This window comes from Mixophyes fleayi, chromosome 5 (genome assembly GCF_038048845.1).
Source record: "Mixophyes fleayi isolate aMixFle1 chromosome 5, aMixFle1.hap1, whole genome shotgun sequence".
In the NCBI taxonomy this organism is placed as follows: Eukaryota; Metazoa; Chordata; class Amphibia; order Anura; family Limnodynastidae; genus Mixophyes; species Mixophyes fleayi.
In genome coordinates, this window is record NC_134406.1 from 255,447,488 (window position 1) to 255,475,161 (window position 27,674).

The 27,674-nt window shown below is 40.5% G+C and overlaps 1 protein-coding gene across 1 annotated transcript in view; it reads right to left on the minus strand.

Moving 5' to 3' along the window:
* RSPO2 (R-spondin 2) overlaps positions 1-27,674 on the minus strand; it is a 98,766-nt gene that overhangs the window by 15,651 nt on the left and 55,441 nt on the right. Inside the window, exons 3-5 of the mRNA XM_075213960.1 lie at positions 22,988-23,176; positions 17,831-17,974; positions 17,377-17,565 (exon numbers count right to left, since the gene is read on the minus strand). Coding sequence (XP_075070061.1) covers positions 17,377-17,565; positions 17,831-17,974; positions 22,988-23,176 — 522 coding nt within the window. The remainder of the gene's footprint in view (positions 1-17,376; positions 17,566-17,830; positions 17,975-22,987; positions 23,177-27,674) is intronic.

A 27,674-nucleotide genomic window follows, 5' to 3' on the forward strand; every position in this document is an offset into this window, starting at 1 on the left:
TTGTAACAAAACTCAAACTTAGATCAGGATTAGTGATTGATGATTTTCCCCCTCCCCACCAGTCCGGCCGTTTGAATAATTTAACATATTGGGACAATTAATTAATACCTTTACTATTTTATTATTGTTATTGTTAAGGGTGCAAGGAATTGTTTCTAATGTAAATTAGTTTAATTAGTTCTCCTATCTGATCTTTTATAGAATGAGCTGTTAAAAAAACATTTTATACAAACAGTAAAGCTGGGTACACACTACAGAATTTTCCACCAACTTTTTATGCCGATCGATTTTACTTGCGATCGATGGTCCGATCGCTCGGTCCATGGACTGCATACACACTGGCCTTGTTTTAGACGATAAAGGGAAGAGCGGACTTCCCTTTAGCGACTTTTTACAGCCATGTTGTGGTGAGCAATGATTGCAATTTCGTACACACTGAAGCAACATCGGTCGGAAGATTATACACACTACACAACAGAAATGAGATTGGAACGAAAATATTTAACGGTACGACCAACCAAATGAGACGACAATGGTCCATTTGGGCAGACTTTCGACCATCGTGTCACTGCACACACTGACCCGACTTTTGAACGAGAGGTCGTATGTCAGCTGGTTGAGTTGATTATTGGACGAAAACCCTGTAGTGTGTACCTAGCTTTACCAAGCGCCAATAGTATTCAGTCTGATTTTTGTGAACCAATGGTGTCGTCTGTGAAACGCCGATATTGCCGTGAGTGGACACATACTTATGCTTTATGGAAATAGCACAAATGCACACAAAAAAAGAACCCCCTGGATATGCATAAACCCAAGTTATTACCCCTATTAATAAGTATCAGTTAAATACTCAAGAACAGGACTATCAATATCAACATGAAAAGATGGTCCTTATTACATTTTCCGATTATATTTTTTCCTTTCAAAAATAAGTCAGGTGTTATGAGGGACACTAAAATTTTGCATGTACATTTTATTTTTGCCTTTTTCTCTCAGATGTAAAACAAATAAAAAAAACAAAAAAAACAACCAATATTCATAGGTGAATCACACTTTCCTATTGGTGCATCGCCCGTTACTTGTATAGTCAAGTAGGCAAGTCATACTTGTCAACTCTCCCGGAATGTCCAGGAGACTCCCAGAATCCAGGTAGATCTCCCGGGAGAGCAGGAAATTCTCCCGCATCCTGCCACTTCCTAGTGAAGTGGGCAGGATGGTAGCCTCAATGACACAATTTGAGATTTAATCCGGTCACTTTGGCCTTGCCTCCTGCAACAAACTATCATTTTTGTCCCTGGGGGCGGGGCCAGAATGACAATATTGACAGTGCCCCGCCCCCTGTCTGGGACTCCACAATGAAATTTTGCCAAGTACAAGGTAAGTTAAAGCTAAAAGGAGGGTTCGTTGTAAACAGTCCAAGCGAATCATTGTAAAACTTTGTCAGGTATAAGTACTGTTTGTTTGTGAAAAGCCCAAACTAGCATGACATGTACAGGACTGCAGAATTAGGATGTGCTTCTTTCTTTTTTTTTTAAATGAGGGGATTACCAAAACACTACACTGAAATAGAGCCATACATTCAGTTGTAGGATAAACCCAGTCATTAAATCTGCTCTGCGAGAGAAATGTTCAGATATGTTAATGACACTTTTAGGGAGACAGTTAATTGCTGGAAAGTACTACTGTTTTTGATTATCAATTTCTATTTATAGTAAACTGAGCTATAAACAAACAATTCGAAAACCTTCATCACAAGAAGATACTGTGGACCGTAAGAGTCTTTTCTTCCATGTTAATACATAGATTGTTTCATTTAGTCCTTATTCTACTCCCCCATTATCACTCTTTCCCCCAACTTAGAAACAGACAACGCTTGTAAAACCTGGAGGTGGGGGTGGGGGGGTAAGAAGAAATCAAACATCTCTACATCTCCATCACACAACAACCAGGATGGTTTCTTCACCCCTTCCAGGGGCAGGCTGGGCTGGGGGGCAGGGTGGCAACTGCTGGTCCCATAGTGGTTCCTAATAGGCTGTTATTAGAATCCCCCCACCCCACACCTCCAACAGGCTAAAGTTTGCCAGCTAGTCCTTGAGTACAACCTACCAGATCTTCTTGTCACACTTCGCTCCCCAAGTACCTCCACCAGAGCCTCAATACACTGACTTACTTTAAACCTCTTCATGGTGCAGGCTGTCAGCCACAGTTTGCCTCTGTGATTACTTCACCTGAGTCAGTTCAGCTATTAGTCAGTTCTCCTTTATAAGGCTCCTCCTTTCACCTAGTCATTTCTGGTTCTTCAAGTCTACACCTGACCTGCTGCAGCTTCTTCTTCCCGTTATTATCTATGGCGCTACCTACGCTGCATGCATCGCTGACTACTGCTGATTCGTTCCACATCCCTGTGGTAAACTGTAGCTCATTGTTTGCTGCATACCTGGATTCCGCTAATCTCTGCTCACCTGTTCCACTCATTCGTGGTAATCGCTGTGATCAACGCCCGCTACTTACTATGCAAGCACCGCTGACTACTGCTGATTCGTTCCACATCCCTGTGGTAAGCTGCGGCCCTTCATCTGCTGCATACCTGGATACCGCTGATCTCTGAACTGTATCTCTCTGAACGCTGCCTGAATCTGTTCTCCAATCTGTCTCACTGGGAACTTCCCTGCAGGGTGGAAGCCGCTGAAGTCCAAGTTCCCTTGCGGGAATCCCTGGTGAATACCTTCCATCCTGTTAGACTCCGCGCCTCTAGGGAAGTCTAGCCAATACCAGTTGAGACAGCGGGATCTCACTCGTTTCTTCGTGTGCAAACCTGACACTTCTGTTTACTCCTCTCAACCAAATCCCTTGATTAAACAATCTCACAGGATCCCAATACTTCATAGTTCGAATTATTGAAGTGACCCTCTAACATTTTGCCATGATTTTCTTTTATACTCCACCATCTTTTATACATTAACCATTTTACAGCACCGATCTATCGGTAAACACAGATATAATGTGCCAGCGGAGAAAACAATGTTGGGCACAACAGGAATAGTTGGTATGCTCAAATAACTAAGTGATGTCCGTATGGATTTGTGCTGCTGTATCCAGAATTAAATTCTCATTGATTAACCACAACATGCATTAGCAGCTCACTAGCTTATACCAGTTCAAATATTTTTAAAAAGAGAATGGTCTGTCAGACTGAACAATTGCATTTGGAGAACGTACAGGCTTACCAAAAAAATATTGTGCCTCAGGTGAGCAGGTTGTCACCTTCCCATCAAAACAAGCAGTATGTTAACAAACTAATTGTGATTATTTTAAGAATGGGCATATTACTAATGTACCACTTCCCTGCTTCTGAACAGGTCTTCTAGAAACAATGAACAACCGCAGGTATCCGCGCAGCTGAGAAAACTACAGTTGTTGACATATTATGCTAAAAGTACGGATGTGTGGTTGTGTTAGAGTACAACGTTTTGAAGAGTCTTTACAGGAAGTATTGCTTGTATGGACAGGATTTAAATTTATAGCAAAACTAGCCAAAGTATAAACTCAGCGCTACCACTAGGTGAACTTATGCGGTCGCCTAGGATAAGCTATCACTAGGTGAGCCTAGGCGGTCGCCTAGGATGAGCTACCACTAGGTGAGCCTAGGCAGTCGCCTAGGATGAGCTACCACTAGGTGAGCCTAGGCAGTCGCCTAGGATGAGCTACCACTAGGTGAGCCTAGGCAGTCGCCTAGGATGAGCTACCAGTAGGTGAGCCTAGGATGAGCTACCACTAGGTGAGCCTAGGATGAGCTACCACTAGGTGAGCCTAGGATGAGCTACCACTAGGTGAGCCTAGGATGAGCTACCACTAGGTGAGCCTAGGATGAGCTACCACTAGGTGAGCCTAGGATGAGCTACCACTAGGTGAGCCTAGGATGAGCTACCACTAGGTGAGCCTAGGATGAGCTACCACTAGGTGAGCCTAGGATGAGCTACCACTAGGTGAGCCTAGGATGAACTACCACTAGGTGAGCCTAGGATGAGCTACCACTAGGTGAGCCTAGGATGAGCTACCACTAGGTGAGCCTAGGATGAGCTACCACTAGGTTAGCCTAGGCGGTCACCTAGGATGACAGTGTTGAGGGGGCGACTAAAACACTGAATTAATGACATAGGTTAGCTGGCCCCCTGACATTAAGGGGCTTTTTACCTATGAAGCTATTGGCTGCTGCTCTTCCATGTTGGTAATGTCCAGCCCCGCGCCACACTTACAAGAGGTGAGGACGGCACCCCTCCCCCATTACACACTCGTTAGGAAGCAGAGGGGGGGGGGGGGGCGACAGCTCCTAAAGGAGGGGTCAGTGGTTGTCCAAAGGACCTGCAAAAGTGACCCAATCTGTGTGAAACCGCTAATGAAAGCATTTAACGTAACTAATGGAATGTCAGATGCTACCCCTAAATTTTAGTCATGTATCACTGATGAAACTGGTACATAGAGGGGCGTATTTACTACCAGAAGTAATGCGCCCTGCGCACTATTACCATTACTATGTTAATAGTGCGCATAATTACCGTTCTTGCGATAATTTCAATGCCGGCTTTTTGCTTGCGGCTCTGAGCCGCGAGCAGAAATCAGTGTAAAAATTACTGTATTAACAGTAATAGGATTAATGCTGCGCTTTTCTCTGGCGGGAATTAAATCCCCCCCCAGAGAATTGATGGGCTTCATTTTCATAAATATTGGTTGAAGGGCAGGTATTATTTATACCTGCATTATAGGTAATATGTTCCAGTATACAAATGCACCTTTATCCACCAGGGTCCTGAAGACACCACCAGTAAGAGAGCGGACAACAACTGTATAAAGAGATTGACAAGTAGTGTGGTGTGTAGCAATGAGATTAAAATAGATATGTTCCCTTTGTGGTGTTTTACTTCGGGAATAGTTGTCTCATAAAGATATAAACGAGGTTTTCTGCAGTGTACAGGAGTTGTGCTACAATGTAGGAGGAAGAACTTTAATTGGAGCTGACCTTGCTTCTTTAGCTTAAGGTTGAAGCTGCTGAATATTTTGTGCATACGAGTTTTACACCTTTGGTACATTTTGAAAAATGTATAGTTCACGTGTCTGAGCTCTCGTCAAATTGGCTCTAGTTTAATTCAGTTTACTTTTCAGAAAATATGCAGATCTCACTTGTTATGATAGATATAGATAGACAGATAGATATAGATAGATAGATAGATAGATAGATAGATAGTTAGATAGATAGATAGATAGATAGATAGATAGATAGATAGATACTAAAGGGCTTTTGGTTCTATTGCTTGAAAGTTATTTTTCATAGGCCAAAGACAAAAAACAAACTAAAAACATCTGACTTGTTATAAAGCAAGTTTTAAAGGAAAGTGACAGCAACAAGAATGGATTTAAACAACTTGCTCTTGGAACGCCACAGAGTAGAGTCATCTGAAAACTAGACAAAGACCAACATCTCTATTGTGCAATATTTTTCAAGGATCATTTTCTCTTTTTCTAACCTAGCGGTGACCTTAAGATTTTCTATAGATATTTCTAAGAATAGCACATCTGTTTTCCTTTACTGGTGTAACATGATATTTAATACCCAATATAAAAGTGTAGGCCCCCTGCAGGTCTATGGACCTCTGCCAAATTCTTCAAATAAGACTGCTCCAACAATGGCGTGGAGTCTTCAGTGGAATGGCCCCAGAGAGAGATTTCACACACTTAAATGTATCCTTCACCTGGAAAACGATATGTTTTACCTTCACAGTATCTTTTTAGGACATTTTTTGCAAAAATATTACCTATATAATGAAAAGACCTTTCAAGGAGAGACATTAAAAAGCGACACTAAAAATACTAAATGTCCCAGATTTAAAACTGGCAATGTTTGCTAAAGAGCTTATGCAGACAAAGTATCTGCCTACCCATCCAGTCATACACCAAAAGCCAGGTGTGTAATGTATTGACTATAAGTGCTGTCCTGTACTGTAAATGGGATATCCCATAAGGCTTTGCTCCTGAGTGGGTGTGACATATTTGCATATCGTCCCTAGAGAGTAATTTAACGATCGTTTAACTCTTGACATTACTTCACTGAGGAACTCTAAAACGCTTCACATTCTATTCTACTCCTATCTTGCACTAAAGAGCCTTAACAGGGGGAAATAACAAGACTATACGTAGGCTGATATTATACTATTCTCTAATTCTGTGAATTATTTTATTATAATTATTATTATTAATTTTCATTTATAAGGCGCCACAAGGCGTCTGCAGTGCCGTACAGAGACAAACAAATTACAATACAATGGGAGACAGCACAGTACAGTAAACAGTAAGCACAGCAACTCAGTAAGCTCAATGCACAGCTAGAGAGGGCGGGGAAGGGGGAGGGAGGATCCGCAAACGATGGGGCCCAAGAAGGAGGGTGCGGAAGACAGGGAGACCCCCATGGGGGAGGAGGGAGCGAGAGTGGACGTGGGGTGGAGGACCCTCGAGGAGAAGGGCTAAGTAGCTGGTGAGCAGAGTTAGAAGTGGTGGAAACAGGAGGAGAGATGGCCCTGCTCAGAGGAGCGTACAATCTAAGGGGAGGGGTGGACAGACAGAGAGACGCAGGGGAGAGAGGGAGAGTAGGGGGACGGAGGCAGAAGATAAGGTAGGAAGTTAAGTGGGAGACAGAAAGGCTTTAAGAAAAAGGTGGGTTTTTAGGGCCCGTTTGAAACTGGACAGATTAGGGGAAGTTCTGATGGAGGGAGGGAGCTCGTTCCAGTGGAGGGGGGCAGCGCGGGCGAATTATTAGAGTTATCTAATTTTGCACTGCTCATTTAATCACTTTTTGGTCTGTGGACCAATTGATTTAATTGTACAGATTCTGTAGCTACCTGTCTGCTGTGGATGTTATAGAGGCAGTGGTCTTTAACACATTAGTCAAACACATATAGTTGCTACAGTAAATTACGGGGACACTCTGGCTGAACAGTTGCATCTAAGCACATCTGTATTATTATTATTATTAATTTTTATTTATAGGGCGCCACTAGGTATCCGTAGCGCCGTACAGGGACAAACAAAATTACAATACAAAGGTGAGACAGCACAATACAGTAAACAAAACGCACAGTAACTCAGTGAGCTCAAAGCACAGCTAGAGGGGCGGGGGAGGGGAGAGGGGAAGGTCCCGCATACGGCAGAGCCCAAGAGGGAGGGCACGGATGGCAGGGAAACCCCCAGAGTGGAGAGGAGGGAGCAAGAGGGAACGGGGAGAAGAAGGTCCTAGAGGAGGAGGGCAAGGTAGCTGGAGAGCAGAGTTAAAAGTGGTGAAGACAGGAGTAGAGATGACCCTGCTCAAAGGAGCGTACAATCTAAGGGAATCTGTAGTGTTGTATAGGCGATCTTGATGTACGACAATGCATATTAAGTCTGTAAGAAGACGTTTACAATTGGCAGTCTCCCTGATTCTTTCGGTCTATCCATACCATCCACACTGTTGCATGCCTATTTCACTTGACTATGGAATAACCCCCCCCCCCCCTTCCATTGCAAATATTCCTCTTAAATAAATACAGCTTAGAGAATGATATATGTTATGGTATTTACCCACATTCTAAAAAAAAAAAAAAGGAACATTTTTTTTTGTACAAAAGTTAACAGGGACACATCATTAAACCGTGGACCTGTCCCTGGAAATTGGGGACGAATGACAAATATGTAGGCTGCAACAATTAATCCGGTTTGTAAAATGAAATTAAACAAATAAATAAGTATGGCTGAAAAATTAGGTATTTATACATATAGCAGTTAACTGTAGTTCCTTTTTTTTGCCAAATATAAGATCCCAAAGGACAACAGAAAATAAAGTTGATGGATGGGGCAATTTATAGAGCTTTTGATGCCTGAGGTGATCACAAATTGGCAACTGAGTACCACAAATGTGTATGTCCAGTAGTAGAACCTTCTCTTCTCTGTGGTTTTGATACGCTAACTAAGGGTCTGTCTAAGATCAAATGGTAAAAAGCTGTGTTTCCCCTTGAACTGTCCCTGTCCTAGTCATTGGTTTATTTGTGATACTAAAGTTGCACAAACACATTGAAAACTGGGCAATAGGCTTTACAGCCAGATTTGTGGGCAACTTGGTTACATATTGTCACAAACTTACCTGGCTCCCCATTCCAGCACTGCCGATTAAGTCTGTCTCAGTGCGGGTTTTGGCGCTTCCAGGTTTGGGCGGTCATGTGACCGTGCCTGGGGGCGGCAAATCAAATCCCCATCCTATATAAAAGCTTGCTCTGACACTGCAGCAGTATCAGAGCAATAGGTAACCACACCAGCCTGACTGCTTGTTATACTGCCTTGCTACTGACCTAGGCTACTGCTTGTGACTCTTCCCTGGATTGTGTTTCTGCCTTGACAGTTCCCGGCTAGATTGGCTACTCTTATGTAACCCTGTCACTGTGTGTAGTGTTGAGGTGCACAGTTTAGGCAGTGCCCTTCTTTCTCAGGCCTGGCTAGCTCCTGGCGTGGATGTAGAGGACCAGAGGCAAGCAATGTTAAGCATATTTCAAGTTGAAAAGGTGTGTGCTTTGATTATGTAAACTATTTTTGAACAAATATAACTATACACAGTTCAAAAACACAAACCTTGGCATGCTATGCATTCTTACAGCAATACAAAGCAGGAAGTTACACAAGATTAAATAGAATTATTATATCTTATTAAACATGATTACAATTACACAAAACGCATTTATTTATTTTATTTAATTAAACCGGTCATTGTTTTTTCTTTTGTTTACATTCAGACATGCCCAACGAATGTATTAAAAGGTAATTCATGAATAATAGTTTACATGGACAAAAGTAACACTGATTGAAGGTTAAGAAAGCGGTATGTAAGAACAGGGATTAGCGCAAATTGTAAATTAACCAACTGAGGAAGAATGACCATGACAAAATTAGGGAAGTCTGGTTTGAATCTAGTGTTCCAGGGAAAATATTATTTATTTATTTTACAATGACTCATTGAGTTATTTATCAGAAATAAATGATTAGACGTTAAAAAAACCCAAATAGAAATAATATATATATATATATATATATTACTCATGCATGGTTTTAAGCCAAGCAAAAACAAAAAATATTCTGCACTGAGAATGTTTCTATTGCCCTGCAAGTTTGCATACAAGAAGGAATATGGCCTGCTCATGCACGCAATGTCAGCTATAAGGTACAATAGAACAGCGCCGCCCTAGTGGCAAATTAATAAATTGCAGAATTCTTGTACTGTAAAATTTTTGGTTTTAAATATATGGGGCTGTCCTTGTTTTATTAAGAAAATAGCTATTAAATATTTTTCGGTATATAGTCTAAAATAGCTTACAGTACTGGGGGAGTATGTTTAAATTTTATTTCTCTATTAAATTTATTTTTTTTGTAGAAACCACACAGTTAAGTCAAGGAAAATATGGAGTGTACAAGCTTGATGCTTAGTACTGGCACACTCTACACTTAGGGAAAATAAACAAATGTTGCTCTAGAACAATTGAAATAGGTATCCTCCATATCTATCTAGCTTGTACATACTCATATGCCATCCTGGGGGTAAATGTATTAAACGCGGATTTCGGCGACTTTGTCTGCAAAATTTAAAACAGCAATGTGTTTAAAGGCAAAACGTCGATTTGCAAAAATCAGAGGTGAATACATTCACCCACTGGTGTTACCGGCCAACAGTCCTGATTTTCACAGGGCAGGTCAGTTTTTAGGACACCCAAATAAGTCATGGGGGTATATTTACTAAACTGCGGGTTTGAAAAACTGGAGATGTTGCCTATAGCAACCAATCAGATTCTAGCTTTCATTTGTTTAGTGCATTCTACAAAATGACAGCTATGATCTGATTGGTTGCTCCAGGCAACATCTCCACTTTTTCAAACCGCCAGTTTAGTAAAAATACCCCATGGCCTCAACTGAAATGAGCATGGTTTTGATGGATCGAGCAGATAGGTGTGGCCTAATGTGTCCCGATTTTAAAATCAGGAACAATGTCAAGTATGCACATAATCTTTACTTCTTAGAGTTCCTTTAAGCTTCTTTTTAATTAAAGAGTAACTCCACTCAAGGCACACTAAAAAATATTTTTGCCTAATTAAAATTATATTGGGTACCACTACTTACTGGAATAACTCCCGAAACTTGAAATTGGACATTGTCCATGTCTACAAGTTCCGTTGTCAGAGATGATGGGATTATCGGAATCCTTAGTAACACAGTAACCATGGAAACTCATTGCAGTCCAGTTGGCTTCTATGGCATATCATATATCTACATCATGACTTATGAATGCCAGCACCAGCCATATCTGAGTCTTCAAGAGCCAAACTTACTAGCGTTCTTCCAGTAAATTGCATTATCCAGCACATGGATTTTAGTTAGGCAAAAAATATTTTTTAATCTCATATTTGAGAGGCACTACCCTGTAAGACAGGAAGGTCAAACTGGTGTATTGGGGGCAGCCCTCTCTGTCCTTCATTGATGCCACTTTTTAAGAATTTCAGTTGAAACTTGCAGCCACTTTAGAGCATTAAAATATTCATTTCCTAACATTATCTTGCAGTGGAACTGCTATTTCTACTAATGGTTCGTTGCCGTTTTACTTACTTTTACTTTGGTAATGTTTGTTAATCTCTTAATTAATGCAGTATATCTTCTAGGGCAGTACTGCAGCCCTCGCTGGAAGTGGTGTAGTCCATAGTTGCCTACTCTCCCGTAATGTCTGGGAGACTCCCGAATTTCTGGGAGTCCTCCTGGACTCCCGGGAGAGCAGGCAATTCTCCCTGATGCTGGTCAGCTGTGTAAACTAAATGGGGGGCGAGGCCCAGTGACATCATGGACATGTCATCGTGGCCCCACCCCATTTTTATTTGTCCAGAGTTGTGATGGCCGTTTTGGGGGCGGGGCTAATGACGTGATTCTTCAAGTCCCGCCCCCCACCTGCAACCTGGACCTCCTGGGATTCATCTTACCCATGTTGGCAAGTATGGCGTAGTCTTCCCTGAGTTTTTCCCACTCAATATAGCCCACTGTGTCATTTAAGCTCAACATGCCTGCTTTAAAATAAAGAGGAAAGTTACACCCAAAACTAAAATGATTTTTTTGGATGAATTCAGGAAAGGCATTTTAAAAACAGGAAATTGGCAGTTACCTGCAGTCCAGATACTATTTCAATGCTTCATTGTTTTGTTTTTAAACTATTATCTTTTTTGTCACGTCCTCTCCTCGCAGGAGAGAGGATCCATCGGAGGCAATGTGGGACACATCAGATGGAAGGATAGAGTATAGGTAAATTTGGGCACAGAGCACAATACACTTAGAGCGAACCCTGCACCACATTATATTTTCTTGGTCCCGGCCTTTTGGCTGGGCCAGAACAATTTTTACACCCTCCGGCCATCAGGCTGGGGCTTATGGGCACTTTTTTATTTTTTATTTATTGACCTCTAGCACTTATGCACAGTATGGCACTTTTTTTGCACAGACTTTATTTTGTTTGATTTCCGTTTGCACGTTTTGGGTTTGGGTTTGACCCTAAGGGGAACCCCTCTCCCTCAGTTGTCTGAGACTCTCTCCTTATGGGGAGAGTTGAAGAGCCAGTCCCCCCAGGGAAAGCTTCGGCCGACCTAGGGGTAAAGGGGGCTGCCCGAGCCTTGCGGCGTAGGCAGCCCTGAAGACCCTTGCCCTCTAAGGGGCCTTATGGCTCCGAGGGTCGGGGAGTAAAGGGGTGCCCGAAGAATCTCTTTCCTCCAAAGAGATCTTTTGGCTTTGGGGGATAGGGAGCAATGGGGCCCTTTCCTTTTTGGGAAGGGTCTAAGTCCCAAGACCCCTGCACTGATTTTCATGGCACTGGGTGATTGGAGCACGCACCTCAAGCTTCAATAAAAAAAATAAAAAAAAAGGTAAAATTTGGGGTAGAATTCTACCCTGTAAGCCAATCACCTTAATCCAGTAGTAGCAAAACAATTTGGGACATTTTGTATTACAAGCAGCTTTTAGTTTATACATTTCTAGGTCCGTCTTCCAAAATTACTCAGGAATTTATAGATTTTATTAGTATTTGTTTTAAAACAGGAACTATTTTTTTTATGAAATACATCCAGTGATTGTCTATAGCATACAAGATGTATCCAACATAATGGGCTTGATACATCAAGGCATGCACACTGAGTGCAATGTGCATTGGTTTTAAAACACACAGAATTTGGGCATATGCATGCCTGAATTCAACAAGGAGCAGATCTGAAGTATTTACATTTTTTTTCCCATGATATATTAGGATGTTCTTAATATCTACTGTACATAAAATACATTTATACAGTTGCTCCTGAATGCAAACACATGTTATAGCATGTCATCACTAGTACTAAGGACTTAGACTAGACCTGTAGCTGGAGCAAGAGATACGGCAGAACAAAAAGCAACTTTTACTGTACATTGACTGTTGACGAATCACCCCTTCTGTGCCCTGTTCCCGCACAAAAATTGTAAGCTGCAGTACGTGTCCTTTGCGCACGAAGTTGAATTGAACGGTGCTGCATTTAGTTTCTTAGTTTCGTATGGTCCGGTTATGGTCATGCGCAGATCAAATAGGCAAATTATGTACACAAAATCAGCACTTATCTTCCTTAATGAATTAGGCCCAATATGTATAAAAATATTAAATTTAGAGAGCATTTAAAGCAAAAAAATGGGTTGAAAGGAAAAGAGAGTTATGTTACAAAAGTAAAGTATTCTGTGCAACCGTCTCTGCCAAACAACTATCTCAGAAATGACCCAGGTCTGTGTGCTGCTCCGGGCTTCATGGTGGTACCTGCCGCAGGAAAGTACTTTATCTCCTAATCTCATGGGAAGTCTATGGAACAGCCAGAAAGTTTTCCTCAATGAATTATATATGTGTCAAACAATCTTGTGAAACAAATCGGGGGAAAAAAAAAATATATAGACATTGCTCTAGAGAGAGGAATTGTAAAAATGTTATTGGACACAAAGTACAGGCTTTTGATCTGGTCATATATTAAACCAAATCTCCTAAACTATTTTAATCTAATGTGAGAATAATTAAGGAAGACAGGCATTTAAGTCAAGGAATTAGTTTATAAAAAAAATTCCACCAATATATAAAATGTGTAATAATTGACAGATGAGCTGTAACTATTGTACTAATGGCATTACTACAAAATGTCTGGGTTCCAGGACAGAATTTTTACATTTTCAGGGTCACATCACAAATTATTGAATCACCCCACATAAATAAGAATACTGCAGTCTATAGGAGCACTAGAATGTATGTCTGTGCATCGGGTATAGGCAAGGGGTGTTTTTCCAGGGGCTGGGAGTCTAGTAAAATTGACAACCCGAAATTAAAAAAAAAAAAAAATGACCCAAAACACTATTGGAATTATCAATTTATTGGTATTTTTTGGCAAAGAGAAAATGTGACCCCCCCAGCTGTGTTTATTGTACAGCCAGGAAGTCACTATAATATGCCAGTAGGGGTGTGCAGGGGCCACTTTTCGTGTTTTGGGTTTTGAGTTCTGATTAGCTTCAGGTTTTGGGTTCCGATTGGTTTTGCCAAAACACCCCACTCAAGGTTTTGGTTCTGATTTAGGGTTTTGGGTTCTGATTTTTTTTTTTAAAAAGCATAAAAAGTGCTAAAATCCATATTTTTTATTTTTTTTTCACTCCTACTCTATTATTAACCTCAATAACATTCATTTCCACTAATTTCCAGTCTATTCTGAACACCTCACACCTCACAATATTGTTTTTAGGCCAAAAGGTTGCACCGAGGTAGCTGGATGTCTAAGCTAAGAGACACAAGTGGGCGGCACAAACACGTGGCCCATCTAGGAGTGGCACTGCAGTGGCAGACAACATGGCAGTTTCAAAAGCTAGGCCCCAAAGAGCACATAATGCCAAAAAAAGAGGTGCAAGATGGAATGGTCCTTGGGCCCTCCCACCCACCCTTATGTTGGTGAAATAGGACATGCGCACTTTAACAATTTTTGACTGCAGGAACAGTGAACGTAGTTAGATATTGCAGTACTAATTTTTTTATACTTTTTTTTATAATTTTTTTATACTTTTTTTTATAATTTTTTTATAATTTTTTTATACCAATGGACTCAGCAGGACAGAGCACAGGACAAAGCACCACTGGACTCAGCAGGACAGAGCACAGGACAAAGCACCACTGGACTCAGCAGGACAGAGCACAGGACAAAGCACCACTGGACTCAGCAGGACAGAGCACAGGACAAAGCACCACTGGACTCAGCAGGACAGAGCACAGGACAAAGCACCACTGGACTCAGCAGGACAGAGCACAGGACAAAGCACCACTGGACTCAGCAGGACAGAGCACAGGACAAAGCACCACTGGACTCAGCAGGACAGAGCACAGGACACAGCACCACTAACAAAACCCAACCTCACGCTACCCTGATCAATGCCCGAGTGAACATGGCGGCGGCAAGCGGGGAATTTATAGAATCCGTGTATCGCGAGATCCGGCGGCGGGATTTGGAGTCAGAGCCTCGTTTTCAGTGTTTCTCACCGCCGGAAATACCCAAACAGTGCTCGGATCGCCCTCGGATCCGCACTGTTCGGGTGGGCTCGGATTGCGATAATCCGAGCCTGCTCATCGCTATATACCAGACTAGTTTTATGTCAAATATAGAGAAAAGTCACTGAAAACCGCATGAAATAGAGTCTAGGAGGGCTGCAGGCCAATTTACACACCAAAATTAGTCCTTTAAAGGTCTGTAAGCACACATGGCTCACTACCTTGTTATCTTTTCAAAGTATGGGAGTGGTCACTCTTGTTCTGTGCCCTTGTAACAATTACCCCTTCTCAGTCATACCATAATTGAGCTTGGGGACAGCCAATCAGGAGCATTGGATGTTGCCCATTAGCATATGTGCATCCATTATAAATACTTTGTCCTTTTTTGTTTATTTGGAAGGACCCCTAACCTAAAATACAGTTAAATTTATATAAAAAGATACTGTTAACATTCATAAACATGTTTAAGTGTCAGTAGCTTATCAAAACTAAAAGATATTTTAAATAGAGTTGTGATTGTGTGGGGAGATTATCCTACACACACACACACACACACACACACACAGAATTCTTGTCCAAAAAGGACAAGCAGGACCCTGCTGCTAGCCTGAAACATATGGTGATTTAGAAACATCTGTTCTTCACCTCATAGCAAATGTTAGTGCAACGTTAGATATCTAAAGTTCTATCAAGGTATGATAAGAATTCCCATGTTATTAAGAGCTTATTTATAGAAGGCAACTAGTGTGTTCAGTTTAGTAGCCTTTTAGTCCAGAGTCATATCATAGAGATTGAGTCTGGACACTAATCAAACTGGCCAATCATGTGGTCTCACACATACATACAGTGGAAGTATCTCAATATGGCAAGTAGTGTCTACCAGAGATGTGTACAGAGGAAGAGAACCAACACTCAGATATAAAAGGAGATCAAAGTAAACCACAGTTGTTTGGCCAGAAAGTACAGAGAGCATCTGCACAGCGAGACAGAGCTGAAGACATTAAATAAACTCCCTGTAAGTGATTGGGAATATATAGCCAGTGTCTTCAGAAAACAACCTCATAAATGTACAGAGATTATGACGGGGAAACAGGAACTCAATTCCTGAGGAGCTTTGATGAAACCCTAGTTAGCATCAGAGTCCAGAATGAAGGCACCCAAGACCAAGTGGTACGAAACTACCTCCAGCATTTGACAAATAAAAATAAATACCTGCACAATTTAGTGACCATACACAGGACAATGATATACATTATACCATAAGTGAGTGCATAGGCAAACCGAGGGGGGGGGGGGGGGGGGGGGGGTTTCCTAGTGCCTGGAAAACCCCCCTCTAAGCCTGGGGCACTGTATAATTGAGGTGGCTGGACCCTGCTCCTGCTTCACACAGCTCTGCTTGAAAAGGGAGAGCTGCGTGCACCTAACAGCATTGCACGCAGCATTGCCCATGTATATTATGGGGATAGGAAGAGTTGGAGAGCAGCCAAGCACTGTCTAAAATTATAGCCACGCCCTCATGTATGCTGGTCACGCCCACTGGTGGCGTGGTGTGGAAACCCCCCTCTACAAATCCTGCGTTTGCCCCTGGAGTATGTGCTATTCTCAAAACACTTGTCCATTTTGCAGAAACCTCTATCAGTTAACCTTCCGCCAAGTCGCCATCTGAAGTCCTCTTTAGGTCCTGCACTGAAGCACTGGTCCGGCACATCGGACAACAAGCAGAGGAGAGACTTTACCTATCCAAGCCATTCACACCAAGCCAGGACAAGTGCATGCAGTGTATGCAGCGCCTGATTGGTCCATCACAGAAAATCTTTGGCCCGCGGCAGAGGGTCTCCCACTAAAGTGATACATTTTAGATGGGCCTAACTGGAGATGACAGTAACCCCTTTAAAGTTCATGATGTTTAATCTCGGGTAATACCAATTTACCAGGCAGTCCGTAATTTTGAGACTAGACATTAACTACAAAAGTTAAGAATCCTGAATGATTATTGGGTCTAGGTGAAAATCTTCAGAACCACCTTGTTTAATTAATGTAATGCTTATCTAAAAGTTTAGTGTGGTTTTGGTGGACTAAGGTTTTTTTCATATATATATTTATTTATTTTTTAAACATACAGTTTCAGATAGTTGGTAAAATCAAGCAAACATACAAAAGGCAACAAAGATTAAACTATATAAACCAAAAGCATCACAGAAAAAATAATAATTGAAAAGTGGCAACAAGTGTAGCGATATGGGCACATTTCTTGATAAACAGGCCACATAGTGGCACATGTGTGGCTCCAAAATGATTGTTATGCCCAAGATCAAATGCCATACCATTTTTGGACATATCAGTAACCACAGTCAACAGATCCCCACCATCGGTCTTCATCTGTGGTCATCTATTCACTGAGTTACCAAATCCAAAATATAACTCTGCCGAAGCACTAAACAATTGAATCTGTCCAATTTTGTCTTGCACATGTGTGGCCATATTGAAATAAACCTCTGGGACTCAGTACATGAGATTTACTTGTCTATGTAGAACTCTAGAAAGGGAATTATGGCAATTGCTTAAATTAAGAAGCTCTAATGTAGACAACCAGGTTTATATTAAAAAAAGTCATGAACCAGACATCTGGTAACTCAGATTTTGAGGCATAGTATAGCGTAGTGTAGTATAGTATAGTATAGTATAGTATAGCGTAGTGTAGTATAGTATACATTAAACAATACTTGCTGATTATCGGATATCTTTCTTACCTCCTGGGCAGTGCCTTACTGTCATTTTACATCTTCTAGACTCTGCGATGGTTGGGCAAGGGATTGTGTCTTTTGCCGGCTTCTTCACAATCTGTCGTGTCCTTGTTTCCAGGCCCCATTTAAACCCACATGTTCGGTTATTTCTACTGCATGTTCCCCATTCACTCCAAGGTCCCACCTCACAACCATCTGGAAAAGTGATAGAAAAAGATGGTGTGAGTAGAAGTTTGTTTGTTTCGTCAACATCATCATGACCAAGTAGGCATCTTTTGTCAAGCTAGAACTTCTCTGATCATCTGTCCTTTACCGAGCTAAAAATGATGGTAGCCGCATGGACGTCATCTTGACTTGCGACTAGTTCTTAAATAGAACTTTACTCTTAAATTTTAAGGTGGGCCATTTATGAGGGTTATGAATGCGGAGAAGCCTTTATAAGACGAGAGCTGTCACTCACCTACACATTCCATTGTTTCATCCAGTGGAGCAAAACCTTCTGGACATTCCGCAAAACATCGTCCCTTGTGAGAGTAGAAACCAGCTTTGCACTTGGTACAGAAATCTCTGCTAAAACAAGAGTCACAATTGTCGATTCTGCACCCTGCACAGAGACGGAGAAAAAAAAAACATGAAACATTATTTTACTTGTAGAAAATCTACTTGATAAGTTGGAAATAGTTCATCACTATTAAAATGATCTTATTGTTTCATAGAACAATTATGGATGACTAACTTAATTTCTCAACACGAGAATACAATGGATATCCGTTAAATGTAAAACAAAGTCATCAATTAGTTGCTTTAGTATTTTCCACCAGACATTCAGCAGGCGCTATGCATGCCCCCAAAGGATGTGGCATTCTCCCATTGTAATGTGATCACAATATATTTGATTTTAAAATAATAAAAAAAGGGACTATTGGAGTTATGGATCCACAGGAGATCTCAAAGTCATCTCCTTTCAGTAATGGCTGCACTGATGTACAAGGGAGACATTTAATAAACCTGTGCCACAAATAACTGAAGAAAGGATGCTGTAACCCAGGGAAACCGCATTTTCTAAGCTGGCAAAAAAAAGAAAGAATAAGAAATCTGGTTGTCATGGGCACCAACACTTTTTCTATACAACTATCGTTCGTTTTCATAAATGTCTTACTTTTTCTACATGCATTATTTCTTTGAAAGAAATTCCTATATTATTGTTCAGATACAAAAATTGTAGCAAGCATGGTAGGGAATCCTTAGAGAAGTAGATTTTTACTACAACACAAAAACAAAAAACCTTTTTAAAGATGAAAGACCAGAAGGAATATGTCTTTACAGGGCAGAATAACTATACCCGGGAGAACAATGGGCACACACATCATAAATCAGGTACATTATGGAGAATATGTGGTTAATTTCTGAAACATAATATTTGGCATCAATGCAAATTATCAACAGACATATGGAGTTACAGCAGTGTGCATTTGGAACTCATTTCATATGGCACAATACTTGCTCTCTTGGTCAGTTGCATAAATCATTCTGGTCTCATTGTGTCTGAGAAATATAGAACTTCTGAAATAACCATTTGCAAACTCCCTAAGGCTTTTTCCAAATTTATAGATTTAGTTTTTCTTTTTTATATAAAGCAGGCAAGGTCAACAGGGAAATGTATGGGCAAAGCTATATGCATTTTAAGCTGCTAAAGGAGCCTTTGTTCCAAAACATTTTATTTATTTATATAGGTGGGTCAAATAGAGTCAGTCATATTTGCAGATATTAAGCCATTCTACATGGATAAGCTTTAAACCCACTATGACCATAGGAATTTTTTTTAAATGATTGGGGGTATATAGGTTAACCCCCGTATGACCGAAAAATTCCATAGACATGGTTAGTGGCAGCACAAATATTGTAGGTGCTTAACCACCTAAAGAGCCGGCACCTCGGAATTTGGAAAATATCTTAAGTTTAAGTCCAAAACCCAGCTATCTTGTGGGTTGTACCAACATGTAAGGAAATGTAACTTGCTAACAACTCTGTGCCTCATCAATGTCACTGGTCGCTAGTTAACAGAGACTGAATTATTGTGAATATTGGTTCAGCCCACCGTGTGGAGATGATGGGTACACTTAGACCACAAGAATAAAGCGGTTTATATTCAGGGCACAATTCTCTACCAAATCTTGCAATGGAGAGTTTTAGGGCTAGATTTACTAAGCTGCGGGTTTGAAAAAGTGAGGATGTTGCCTATATCAGATTCTAGCTTTCATTGATTTAGTACTTTCCACAAAATGATAGCTAGTATCTGATTGGTTGCTATAGGCAACATCCCCACTTTTTCAAACCCGCAGCTTAGTAAATCCAGCCCCTAGTATGAACACAGTATTTCTTCAGTATGTCTCTGGTTAAGCAGCACTTATTGAATATTTTGGACTTGTTTCCACAAAATCACATTACGAGAAGGCTGGAGGCTGCTGACTGACCTAGAATGGAGAGTGATTTGTAGAGTGCAGAAGGAAAGTGGAGATTAATGATGGTCCATCTCTTGGTTATGGTTTCCAAGCAACTTGGACAAAATGTGTCAGCATTTGATAATTTTTCATCTAAATTTGGTAATATTCGGTGACATTCTAAGGATTAAATCGCGTCTATTCCCTACAAACAGGGTAGGTGCATGGCAGTTGCCTAGGGAAACAAAAGGTTAGATGCACCTAAAACAGTTGAATGAGTAACAATACACAGACAGTGATTCTACTGTCCCTGTGGCATACTCACATGGAGCGTTGGCCACAGATAAGAAGCACTGACTCCAAGTGAGTGGTGGAGCACCGAATAGGGAGCCCCCTCAGGGCTTGAAAAGCACTGCCTATAAACAGCATAGGGAGACACTTTGTGGGCTAGACCATCATCATCATCGATTTATATAGCTCCACTAATTCCGCAGCGCTGTACAGAGAACTCACACACATCAGTCCCTACCCCATGGGGGATTACAATCTAAATTCCCCAACACACACACAGACACACGGACGGACACACAGACTAGGGTCAATTTGTTAGCAGCCAATTGACCTACCAGTTTGGTTTTGGAGTGTGGGAGGAAACCGGAGCACCCGGTGGAAACCCACGCAAACACGATGAGAACATACAAACTCCACACAGATAAGGCCATGGTCAGGAATTGAACTCCTGACCCCAGTGCTGTAAGGCAGAAGTGCTAACCACTAAGCCATCATGCTGACCAATATTTAATTGCAGCCTATAAAATTTATTAGTTTTATTAGAAACCAGCGAGACTGTCCCTTGAGCCTCGTAAATTAAGTGGTTATTCACATGCTCACATACATAAATAATATAATAACGCATTTCAATTTAGCAATAAGAGGGCAGATGTCGAATTTGTTTCCACTATCACATAAACCCACATTGGAATATAGTTTTCCTAAACTAATCCTGAAAACCACATTAAAAACTATACTGTAAGAAAAAGAAAGAAAAGAAAAAACACTTTGGGAATTATCATTCAGGTTTAGGTAGATTAACACTGACACAAATAATCAGCAACAATTTGTTCAAAGGTCAGTTTAAATGATAAACTGAATGAAGAACACTAAATAATTTTTTTTTAAAAAAAATACAGACAATTTACAGGGAAATTACATAAATGAAGTGTTCACGCAAAGGGCTGAACAAAGGCGAGATTAGTTAGTTATGCCAAACTTGTAGTGACATCAAAGAGGATCGGTTAATACGATTGAAACAAAGTGACATTAAGACTCTTTTATTGCTCTGTCTGGGAAGTCTTAAAAAGTATCAGTAAGTCTGGATTTTGCCAAAGTGTACTAGAGTATAACAATATTTACAGTTATTGGTCAATTTTTGCAAAGGAATCCAACTTCCACTAAATGGCGAATGTACGGATCACAATTTTGCAGGACAATTATTGTTTAATTGCTTCAATTCTTCTTTAACTCAATAAGAGATTGCTTATGGCAAAGACTAACATATACAGGCCCCCCACCCCCACCCAAATCCTTGAACAGAAGTCTCCTGCATTACTGTATTTTTACTTGGGAAATTGTTTTACCCCATTGTTGAAGCTCTGCCATTTGAATAGACAGAGGCAACAGCTATAGACAAGAACTATTACTTTATCATGGAAAGTCAATGGCAGTACACTACATAGTCCATTTCTGCACACACACACACACACATATATATATATATATATATATATATATATATATATATATATATATACACATACATACATACATACATACATACATACACACACACACACATATACATAGACACAAGTCAGTGCACTGATGTGGTGTGACAAAACAAAAGTATAAAGTTTGATTTATCTTACATACTTTAAAAGTGGCGCTTCCCCAGCTAACAGCAAAGCTAACAGGGTGTCTCTGCAGTAAAGAGCAATTACAGAGCACCTGCAGAGAACTCCTTTTTTAAAGGCAAGGTGGGAGTGTCACCTGTCCATCAAGCTAAGGCTGTGGGAGGAGTCTCAAATATAAAAAACTATTGTGCTACTTTGCATTGCGACCAATGCCAAAGAGTGGCCAGTGACTAGACAGGAAAATTATGTCCAGTCAGTGTTAGGTTGCCTGGTATCATCCCAATGAAGTAATTGCTGTTTCTTTTGACGGGACAATAAAAGTACTGTTTATACAACAAGAAGTTGTTCTCAATATATATTTATTGGATTTATTCATGTGGTCAACAAAAAGCATTTTCTCCAAACTTATTATAATTCCAACATCTATTGTGGCACTTTAATTCTGTTGACATGAGAAGGGCATAAGAAGAGAGTTTTAAAATCATTATAGTATAATGAGGTTCTGTTTATAGATCGCCAAACTGTGAAGGCAGCAAAATGACATTGAAATGTTATCCTGAAAGAGGGAGAGAGCGTCTTTCAGGCTACTTATGGTACAGTCGATACTTAGTATACGGTTTGCAGTTCATGTGAACGGCTTCAATTTAACGTCAGTGTCAAAGATTCCATGGAACATATAGATCTTTATATTGAACAATGTATAAAAGCAATTGTTTTGTCAATCGAAAGCAATTAAGCAAACGAGTAGAGTTATCTTTCAACTATTTTTAAAGATAAAATTTGTTCAGTTTACGAACCAACAAATTAATACATTGCATTTCTATTGACCAGTAATGGACAAGCTGTACTTCCAATTTCTTCTGCAGAAGTAATAATAATAATAATAATAATAATAATAATAAATCACGGTTATCATTGCTTGCTGTTTACTCAATTTATGTTCTTTCATTACAAAGCTTACATTATAAAAATGTAATTTATACATCTGTATATTGGATTTACAATATAATTACATTGAGTGCAAACCATGGTTTAGAAAAACTGTAAAATACAATAAACAATGAAAAAAGGATAAGTCGCTTGCACAGGTGTGAGCAACATTTGGTGATACGGTAGATTATAATATCCTATTATACTGTAATATATAAAAAACAGAAATTGAAAAGGATAAAATGTTGGATGTCCATGTTCCAAAGCAATTACTTTTGGTCCAATAGTGCGTAGAGTATCAGATCAAACAGAAACGTATGAAATAAATAGTCTTACTTGAACATCTGTTCATGTCGGGAGATCTTAGTCCATAGTATCCGAGAGGACAAGAATGCAGGCACTCTCCATACTGTCTCATCCCTTCTCTTCGCAGAAAGAAGAACAATTTTGGCTGGCAGCGTATACACCCATTGTCCTTTGAGCACGACAGACAACCTTTGCATATTGGATTCGTTCCATAATTTGCTGGAAAATAAAATATGCACAATCAGTTTAAACAGCCAATGAAAGAATGTTAGGGGACACTAGAAGAAAATACATTTTCAGTGTGTTTATTTCACACAGATTTGACCACAACAACTTCTAAACCTTCCTCAAATTCAATGTTTTGGTTTTTGTACAGAAGAAATAAAAATGAAATGAATCATTACATTGAGTTAATGACCCAATAGGACTTTAGTAGTTACATCCAAGTCTAACTTCGTTGATTTTGCTTCATTGTACAGTGAATCAATCAATGATGGAAGATTACATGTCAACAAGGGCATTTGAGAGATGGTTGTCAAGTTCATTGTTGGACTGTGGCTGAAAGGTCCTTTAGAAAATCTAATTTTTGGGATTAGATGAAGATGTATAAATAAATTCCACATTAAAAACAACATTTGACACTACAAATACATATTAGTTTTACAACTTTTCCCAGTCAGGTGGAGCATAATATCTGAGTTAGCGACCAATGAATGATACAGTATGCACGCTGCTCTAAGGCAGGTAAGTGGACCAGAGTCTATAGAGTAGTGGTACCAATGCATTCATGCAAGGGAGCATCAGGTATAAATGTAGGAAAGAAAGTGTACAATGCATCTTCAGCAACGACTATGCCTATTTTTCCATGAAATGCATACATAGGGGCATGGTCCTTTTCATATTTCCATTGTTAAACTAATTAGACGCAGTGTGCCAAGAGATTAGATATGGTGTACTGAGAGATTTTTAGACATACTTGCCAACTGTATATTGAAGTTGCTGGGGGAGGGGACGTGGCATCACTAATATCATTTTGTCCCACCAGGAGCTGGAAACAAAAGGACGTGTTTCAACACAAACCGTGTCATCGAGGCCCCCATCTCACCCACTTATCTATCTAGTGAGCAGGATGTGGGGGGATACCTTTAAATATATTCTTACACTTACAACTTTAAATTTAAATGCAGACTCATTGGTTAGAAGCCACCCTCTCAACCTCACCATAGCCCTGAGCCATCATATGACAACACATAAGCTAGCTGTCTAGAAGGGCTTCATATGTATTGGAAGACCAGGGGAGGGCTGGTAAATTTTAGCACGGGGGGGAGGGGGGGGGCAAGACTTGGCACTGCAGCCTATTAGGAACATTTCAAAGGGAAAAAAATGCAGATGGCCCAGTGACCCAGCCCAAGGTAGCCACTATAGGACCAGCCCAGGGAGACAGATACCCCCTACCCCCTAGCTCAGCCTGCCCCTGGGTAAGACCTATCAAGACGATAGGTAAGAGTTACATCTGTTTTAGGATTACGAATATAGAAGTTGCACAAGTTAATTTCAACTATAATTACTAAACTAAACTACTTTGTATCCAACAAATAGGAGTCAATTTATCATGGCCATGAGGGATACAGAATGTTGTACCAGAGCCATTTACCATGATGGAGCTGAGATGGGAGTCTTGCCAAACACCCCCCCCCCCCCCCTTCCCGATGATTTTTTCCTGTTCACCGGCAGCCTAATGTGCAGTTTTCTCCCTAGTTTTCTCACCGTAGGATAGTAAATAGACCCCATAGTTTTTGTAAAACTAGTAACACAAAAATTAAAAGTCAATAAAAATAGTTTTCGTCCTCACTCGTACCATGGAAACATTGAGCAATTTTACTGACACTTCCAAGCTTTCCTTCAACTTGAATGTTAAGTCTTGCACGTGCCTATTGGACTTGGAATTCTTGTAAATCATTAGAAAGCTCCATCATAGTAAGAAAGAGTTTGTGAAGGACCAGAAGAAATATGTTCTGTCAGTCAGACTTCGTCCTGTCCTGTGTTTATTTTAATTTACCCCGTAGGGATTACACAACGCTGCGCTTTGTCAGCAGCCCAGAACGGGCTTTTGATGTCAAGTGCTACTAGTTAGCACTCACAAACCATTGAGAAATGACAGCGACACAAGGCGATTATCCCAAATTCCATGTAAGAGTGAAAATAAATGAAATGGCAATCAGCCTTTAAAATTTGGAAGAAGTTCACTAAAAGGTTCATTATTGCAGCAAAGATTGGTTTACATATCGCTGTGTTATGTTTCCAAACATGCATAATGTCCTGCGATAATGCAATCAAATCACCAGAAATCACTTCTAGATTTCAGAGTTTCCGTGCAAGTCCACCATAGAGGCAACTTTGTTCTCCTACTCGAGAATTATTCCCTAGGTACTAGTATTTTTTCCCCCATAGAATAAAATATACATAATACAGATGATTTTCAGGAAGTCATACAATATTCGCACTTCTACCAATATTCCGACTCCCTCCTGCCTACTCCCCAAAAAAATAATTTGATTTTAAGTATATATACACAAATAGAGACCCTATCCAAAGCTGGTATACTACCATCTTAAATAAAGGTTTAATATATGTGCACTTGTCCTATTGGGATGCGATGAAAATGAATAGTTTCCGTTCATTGCACGACAATGTAGCAGACCAATGTCATTCGGCATCACACTCCCCTGAGGAGCCAGAGGCCCTACTCTCCTAGAATGTCTGAGAGAATCCCGAATTTTAGAGAGTCCTCCTGGATCCTACTTTCTTCTGAAGTGAGCCGTGCAGAATGGTTATACCAGTGCTGCAAAGTTTGTCTATTTATTCAGAAAAAGAAAAAAAAAGGAGAATATATATATTATATTTTCGTACTTTGCAAGACAACAATGGAGCCCGACGTGCACATTAAGGTTTAGAATAACCCGGGTTATTCTCCTTCAGAGAAATTTATGTGTAGCATTAAAACAGAAGTCCTTGCTTGAAGTTGACTGCTGTAAGATTGTCACAGCGAGTATTTCATACAGTTAGAACCACAGCACACTACATAAGTATTGTTCTGAGAAAAACTAACATTCCGTTTTCTGCTAATTCCATGTTTATATTGTCTTAAGAACATGTCATAGTTCAAGTACACTGTACTTACTGCTTCCCTTTACAATCATGGCCAGGGCTTCAAGCACGTGAAGCCTAACCTTTGTGCATCTTATTTATTTTAACAACTGTCTGGGGGGAGGATCCTTGTCTCTGCTATGGGGTGGTAGAAGTGAAGAAGCGATAGTACTGTCGATGTCAGAGTTCCAGGGCAATAGCCTATTCCAGAAGCCGCACTATAACAAGGGACCATCTGACCTGTGGTTATCCATCATACACTAACACCATAAACCTCGGTGCCGAACAGGCATGGACGGTGGAAAGCCAAAGACTGAAGTCGAACGTAGATGAGAGAAGAGCAGTTCATGAAAATTGTTTATGCTGTTTATTTGCTCCCCCCCCAAACATGCTTTTAAAAGTGGTCCAGTCACCTATACACTGTTGAATCAGCCTTTTGCCTCGTTAATGAATTGATAGGCTCAATATAGTTTCTTCCTAGACAATGAATATTTCAATTGTGTGTAGACAATGGGCCCATTTTACGTAAAACACATTTGTGTCAGAATAATTACCACCGAGAAAACACAGCTCAATATTCCCAATAGTCCTTCGACACCTACAACTCAGTAAATGACGGGATTACACAACACGAGGCTACACATTTGGCTGCAAAATTTTGCAAGTTTTTCTGGTGGAATCTGGTCCTAAACGTTGCCAGTCCGGCCTCGTTCACACCACACAGCAGAATGAATGGACCATTGTCATAGCTGCTGTATTCATAAACTATAAATGCTATGAAATGGGAATGTATAAAGGCGGAACGGTATTCCATCTAATGACAAAGAAAAAGCGGGACTCGAACTTCGCACCTCTGTGAAACGGTTATGGCAGTAGATTCACTAAAAATTTCAGAGATCTCACTCATCTCTATTAAAGGAGATTTATCTCTTCAGGCAACTGTCAAGGTGACAGGGAAGGGAGAAGAGGCGGGGAAGAAGGAAGAAAATGGGATGGGAGAGAGAAGGAAAGGAAGCAATGGTAAAGAAATGTACTTAATCCATACTTGCCAACATGGGCAAGATGATTCCCGGGAGGTCCGGGGTGCAGGTGGATGTATGGGGCTCGAAGAATTGTGTCATTAGCCCCGCCCCCAAAACAGACATCACTACTCTGGACCAATAAAACAGGGGGCGGGGCCAAAATGGGGCATCCATGATGTCCCTAGGCCACGCCCCCTCCTTTTAGCTTACACAGCCGGCCAAGATCAGGGAGAATTGCCTGCCTTCCTGGGAGTCCGGGAAGACTCCCAGAAATTCGGGAGTCTCCTGGACATTCCGGGAGAGTAAGCAACTATGACTTAATCACAGTTGCAGAAGGACATGTACGAGCCAATAAATATAAGTTGTCTTCGTGAATGCTAAGAAGTGTTTGTAGATATAAGTCCATCATATACAAATGGATTAAATGGATATTCTTATAACCTAATATTCTAACCAAATAGAAAAGTATATTCATAGGAAAAATATATATTTATAAATTATAAAAATAGACTTTAAATTAAAATATTAAAGCCTCTTGGCAAGAGTCA